Below are 6921 nucleotides of genomic sequence, written 5' to 3'. Positions count from 1 at the left end.
AATGAGTAGGTGTAAAATATAATCTAGTTGGAACTTTGGGAGGTCCCCCATCACGCTATGGCTCTAACTGTCAAAGGGAGTAATAGTTTTCTCCTATCTCATCAATGTGAAATCATAACTGCATTTCAATGTCAAATTAATTGATTTGCAATCTTTGGTAGTACATTTAACGGGAGTTTCATACATGTTTAGTTAATTTAAGAAACATTATTAAGTTTCATTCACCAAGACCACAAGTAAGTGTAGACAGTTAGACCCCACCTAATCAGAATGGAATCCAACATCACATATTTTTGTTGCTGTGCCACCATCATATTCCATTATTACAATAGTATTTATATCATAATATTATGAATTATATATATCTTTTATTCCAAAAACTTATATACCCTGATTTTGGATTTGTCAGTCCTAATATTGAATAAATAAAAGTTAAATTAAAATTAAAAAGATAGATCTATATTTTATTAATTGGGTGGAATAAACAAACTCTTGTTGACGATTACAAAATTAACGGGGAAAAAATTGGAAGTGGTACACAAAAGGTGGTAAGTTGGATATCAAGTGCATATAATAATTCAAAGAATATAAAAGAGAGGAAAAAATTCAATAGAAATATTGTTCAGTTGAGAAAATGCCAATTTCATACTCGAAAATAATTCTAAGCTTTTTTTTCATATAATTATATCCGACGCATGAGTGCTATATAAATTAATACAGTATATAATTAAAATTCTATTCGATATATTAGTAAAAGAATCAACTTTCATGATCTTGGTTAATATAGTCATTCTCCAATCGACCCGATTATGGATCTCTGAAATTGAGATCACAACCAAAATCCAATTGATTAGAGCTACAAAATTTTAAGATAATCATTGAATCTATGTGGTATCTTGCCATGAATTGCTCTTGGCCTTTTATATTCACAAAAGAAAAACAAAATAAAAGAATGTCTTCTCCATCTCTAGCTAGATTATTAATTAATTATTTCTTCTCCTCCCCTTAAGCTTCAAGCTCACATTCAAACATGGGCGACGCGAATGAATCATACTCTCCAAAGACAATGCCATGTTCCTTCGCAAAGGTGCTCGAATCTTGGATCTCGAACGACGTTTGTATATGGTCGGGGAAGCTGCTCTTCGGAGGGTCCGGATCCGGTCCACTAGGGCTACACGGCTCATTAAACGAAGTCGTTTGTTTCACCATTTCTTTAAACTTTGAAGATTGTAGAAGAAGCCCTAATGCCGATGAGGTCGTGCCGGCACCACCACAATGCGGTGGCATCGTTGTGGTTTCGACAGGGCTCGTGCTCCGGTGGTCGTGGTGGTGGTGGTCGCTCAATTTGCCGTCTTCTAGTTCTTGATTAGGGTTTTGAATGGAGTTAGATTTAACGTTATCGTTAGGGTTTTCTGGGGGCCGTTGACACTTAATGTAACGGCTGAGGTCAAAATTGGTAACGGCGTTAAGTCCACGGTACTCGATTGCCGCCATGTCATAGGCTCTCGCTGCTTCTTCTTGTGTAGCTGTGGGAAAAGATATTTTATTTAGAGTGTCATTAAAATATGTGGGAAATTCAAGTGGTTAATTTAAAAATACAAGAAATAGCGTGAAAATTCGGTGGGAAACGGCGGAAATTATGTTGTTAATTAATAATTGAAACCATGTAGTGTATAAATAGCAGACCTATATGTAGTTAGCATACAGTTGAGTGTTGGGATATAATTAGAATAACTATCTTGTTAGCTGCCAACTACTCCTATACTACATTTGCTTGCTAGCTCTTACAAAAATTAATTTCACTACCTTGCTATTTATATTTTCTTTCTTTTTTATTATATTTCGATTACTATATGGTGTACTATTATAGAACGATATTATTTTGATTACGTGGAATATCTCAATTTTGTATGCTTACTAAACAATATACTATAACAAACTTAACCTACATAGTTGTCACTATTAAGAGTGTCATGAAACGACATGTGCCTATGGATAGAAGGTTGATATATTTAATTTGTAATTAATGATGTGACTGCTATATTTATTTATGTATGGTTGTTTATGTTGGTAAGCAACATTTTTGTTTCATTATTGTAAGTCAAATTTCCCAACTAATTCACATTTATCAGGGCGTATGCTTTTCTGTCTTAGGGTGTTTGGACTTTTTATATAAATCTAGCAAATAAAAAATTGGTCATGGCGTCATGCTATTTTTGCGATATGATCATTATTTTAATTATATAGAAGGCAAATATATAATCCAGAAAATCACGAAGATTTTAAATCAAAATAACTCATGAAGAAAAATATAATTTATCACGAAAATAAATTGAATATACGAAGTTACCGAAAGTCCCAAGGTAGAGATATTTATTGCCTAAGACCCTTCCAATTCGAGCTTCCCATCTTCCATTGTGATGATGTCTGCTCATAAACGGCATGTATTCAATAATGATTCAAAATTAGCATCGAAAAATTTCAGATGGTGTTGATTTCAAATTTTCATATTTATTGGATGACAAAATTGAGCGAACAATTTATTTAAAGAGAATAAGAACAAGTTTTGAAAATACAGAGTGGCAATTAATTTGGACCAACTTTGGGTTCCAAGAGTTGGATGGAAAATGGGGTGAATGATATCATTATTGTTTACAAGAAATTTCAAATTGATTACCAAATTTTCTCTTCTTTTATTTTTTCTTTCAAACAAGTAGCAACCCTACTGTGATAAATACCAAAGTGGCAAAGTCCATGCCAAATATATAGTGTAAATTATCATGATTCACGGGACCACTAAATGCAGCTCTCTTTTGTAGTCGGCAACTTAATTAAAATGGGTTTTTACCTTTTTATGTTGAGCTTGTATTTTAGTTTTAAGAATTAGCGAAGATACATAAATAGAGTCTAATTAAAAGTTTATTTAATTTGGTTAGACGAATTGGAATTTTGAGCTTGTATTCATTAAAATTTCGAAAGTGGAGAAATTCTAATGAGAATAAAAATATTAATCCTCTTTATATTAATTGTGAAACGTAAACTCCTCTTACCATGTTATATGTCCACCATATTTTTTGTACTGTCTTCTTGATTTAATTATAGTCACGTTCTTGTTATAAAAACAATTTAATGTTCTTAAATGTAACAATTGATTTAAAGCTTACCTTGCGACGCCTCGATATTTTGATACGCCACGAGAAAACCCACTGCTTTTCCTGCAATTTTATTTGAAGAAAATTGAAACGAAGAAATTAATGACGTTAATTTGCATAAAGTTTTCCATAAATAAATAATTGTATCAATAATTCAATATATGAGTATTCATTATTATTATTATTATTATTATTAAGAAACAAGCCAAAACACTTGAAGAATCCCTTGACCAAGACTCAAGTTTTTATTTTTCTTTCTTTCTTTCCATATATGTGTGTGTTGAAATATTCAAAAATTAAACTTATAAGATAATTAATAATACTAGAAAATAAAAAAGTGATGCATTAAACAATTTACAACAAATTCATAAACTGATATTCACCTACCTTCTTAGTGAACCAATGTACTCTTCCTTCGATTGACCTTCCATTTCTTTGAGTTCTTTTTCATAGGTCGAAACCTAAGTAACGGGAAAATGATTCATTAATTTATTTATCCCCAGTTCTTTCAAGTAATAATCACGGTTATCATGTCAATTTTTGAAAAATGAAAAAATAAAAATAAAATCATACTCGAAAATTAAGCACTGTATCTTGTCCCCAATACTTCAATGCAGCCAAGTCATAAGCATGTGCAGCTGCCTGTTCATCATCGTAGGCCCCTAAAACCATTTCAAAGTGCCAAAATTGTTTTATTTTAATTTATTCTATTTAGTATTTTTTTTTACCTGAAAAAAATCAGATAGATCCATTGAACAAAGCCAATGCTGATCAAATCCAACAAAAGAAAACATTTCGTTTCATATTACTCATCACCAAAAAGGAAAGTGTTCTTTAATTGTTTTATTTCTTTATCCATCATATCCAAGTCCAACTTGCGTTGTATTATTAATTAGGGCAAATTTTTTATAAATCAAGAAATGTAGTCAAATTTTGGTTCGTCCACACTTTTCAAAATTTGAAAGACAAATTACGAAATAATCTCAACTATCCCATTGTTCCCATCCTTCCTTTATCTAGCGAATTACGCGTTGATGCAACAGTCGGTTTAAAACGTGTGGATAATTAAAACGGCGTTGGGCAAGAAGATAACATCTAATGATGTTTGAAACGATGTTTTGCCCACATATTTTAAATCAGTTGTCACATCAATGCATATTTGCCGGTAAAAGAAAAAGGAAGTGATAATTGAGAAAATTTCAATCTTTCATGATTTATCTTTCAAGTACTGTACTCCCTCCGTCCCGGCTAAAATGACACATTCCTTAGCTGGCACGAGATTTTAGGAGTTATTGGTTAAAGTGTTTAATTAGAGAGAGAAAATGTGGGTGTAAGTATTAAAAAGTTGTTGGGTGTATTAATTGGAGAGAGAAAGTTTCCAAAATAGAAAATGTGTCATCTTAGTTGTGACAAACTAAAAAGGAAAACGTGTCATCTTAACCGGGACGGATGGAGTAATTAAAAAGTGTGAGACTGGCCAAAATTTGACTATTTTTTTAAAATTTATTTGACAATTTGTCATATTAATTTCTATGTTATATACGAAATTATATGTTTCAATCCGGTGAAAGAGATGGATGATCCAAATAACAAATTAATTTGATATGGTAATTGTACTTACCAAGATATACTGCATTTTAGCATGATCCCACCACAACCACCAAAAATTGAAGGAAGGAAAACCAAAACAAAGAGTAAAATCAGATTATTTAATATATACTCCAAAAACTGAAGTTACAATTTTCAGGCTACTGACCTTGTCTTCCTTTCTTGTTTTGTGATTCATTCCAGCAATTTTTGTCCCACAAATGAGCTTCATACCTTCCCGTCCACCGGTGCCTGAGATAAAAAATAATTCAACCAAAAATAATAAATGAGATATAGTAGTGATTTATCAAAATAAAAATACCTTGTGACACCCTTGTAAAGGGAGCTACGTTGCTGCGGAGACTCCCTCGTGATGCGCTTTCTCGTCCTCGTTCTCGTACTCTTAAGGATGTTGTCATCGTTTTTGTTAACACTAATAGTTTTCTTTGGCTTAGAAGATCTCCCCATGGACTCACAACTAAATCTACCTTTTTAAACTCACTAATGATTTAAGAAGAGATGGTGTGTGTATATACTATATACTATATATGGAGGGAGAGAGGGAGAGAGGGAGAGAGATGCAAGTCGTCCAAGGAGAAGGAGAAGAAAGGTAGAGTTAGAGAAAGTGATGAGAGTTTGAGGAAAGCCGGCTAACAAAGAGAGGGTGGCCTTTTGCGGCCGTCTTCAGTGTGGAGTAATTGTGCTAGCTTCTTCTCCTTAATTAATTGCTCTATATTATTTATTTATTTATACTGCCTTGTCACTTTCTCATCTTTTTTTCCCTACAAATACTTATAACCAAGCTAGATGGATATTCAATACACAAATTAAAATAAGGGGTCGGTAACTTATATTATTTTGTAGTATATATATTAAACTGTAATAAAAAAAATCAGTTTACAAAAATTCAAAGACGAGAAGAAATAAATTGCTTGTTTTTTTTTGGGTAAAGAAAGCGGGCTAATTTGCATAGTGATGACTTGCATCGAATACCCTTGTGTAAGTTTATGGACTCAAACCCTTAATATATTAAAATAATATGGGCCTTTATAAAGTTCAAAATTTGGGCCCATTCATTAAATAAAACAAGTAAAACTCTTGATGTAAAGTAAATGCACATGAAAAATTTTTCATTATTTCGAAAATCGGGTGGCGCGAGAGTGAATTGGGCCTATTATAAGAAATTAAATTGGGCTGTAACTAATTAAATTAATTGGACCTAAACACTAAAGAATTAACCATTGTTTGTACTCAAACTCGACTGATGAGATTCTAAAATTTAAGTCCTTGATAAAATTAAGAGATTCGTGGACCGCGGTCTCCTTCGTCAAATCGGTAATCCGACTTTAAATCGAGGTAGTTCTGCAACCTTAAAACACTTGAAAATTTTGAGGTTGTTTGATTATTGTAATTGGACACATTTGAGTATTAAATTGAAACAAAATCAAACCCATTGTTCAATCTCTAAATGGCTTTGTACTCTAATATTTAAGAAAATCAGAATATGCAAGAAAAAGTTGCTATTGAATGATATAGTAGGGGAATTATTTGAATTAAAAGTCAGATGCTATTGAATGATATGGTGTGGGTATAGTATAGGTTTAACTTTGTCACTTCCAACCAAAAGCTACTCGTTTCATTTTCATCATTCCACTCCAAGATTTCATTTTTCAATTGCTCCCTTCAATATGGTAGTAAATGTTTATTGTTGGAAATTTTTAGTTCATCAAATTATTTTTAAATTTTCTACGAACTGAGTTCAGACCAATTCACTTGATGTTAGAACCAATTTTATCGGATTGTTGATCTCAATTACAAGTCATTCCGATCATAAATGCTTTCGGCTAAGTTATAAGCCCTGACCATAACCTTTTGTTTCACATAATATACCAATTGGGCTCGAATTTTAATTAATTATTTTTATAATAATTTTATTATCTCGACGATGATTTCATATTTGTAACAAGTGAATACACACATAAACTAAGTGAGAGTTCAAAAAACAAACTAAACGTGACCCTACAAACAGGGAGCATCAGTTTCTAAACGTGCCTAGCTACAATATTTATCAAATATTTAGTCCCTATAAAAATATACTAATCCTATTTGAGGTGGTAATGTATATCAAAACAACGGTATACTTGCACTTATTCAACTAAAAAAATAGTAAAATATCAAAATT

The 6921-nt window shown here is 32.0% G+C and overlaps 1 protein-coding gene across 1 annotated transcript; it reads right to left on the bottom strand.

Moving 5' to 3' along the window:
• Positions 1–747: 747 nt before the first annotated feature.
• Positions 748–5438, bottom strand: LOC125187145 (AP2-like ethylene-responsive transcription factor At1g16060). Its single transcript, XM_048083674.1, has 8 exons — positions 5062–5438; positions 4909–4991; positions 4774–4782; positions 3726–3814; positions 3540–3613; positions 3165–3215; positions 2351–2427; positions 748–1526 (listed from the first exon to the last, which is right to left on the bottom strand). The coding sequence occupies exons 1-8, from the start codon at positions 5205–5207 to the stop codon at positions 1006–1008; spliced, it is 1050 nt and encodes a 349-aa protein (XP_047939631.1). The 5' UTR covers positions 5208–5438; the 3' UTR covers positions 748–1005.
• Positions 5439–6921: the final 1483 nt, after the last annotated feature.

Source organism: Salvia hispanica, chromosome 5, assembly GCF_023119035.1.
Source record: "Salvia hispanica cultivar TCC Black 2014 chromosome 5, UniMelb_Shisp_WGS_1.0, whole genome shotgun sequence".
In the NCBI taxonomy this organism is placed as follows: Eukaryota; Viridiplantae; Streptophyta; class Magnoliopsida; order Lamiales; family Lamiaceae; genus Salvia; species Salvia hispanica.
The sequence above is the reverse complement of the archived record's forward strand: the minus strand, read 5'-3'. Positions and strand labels throughout refer to the sequence as shown.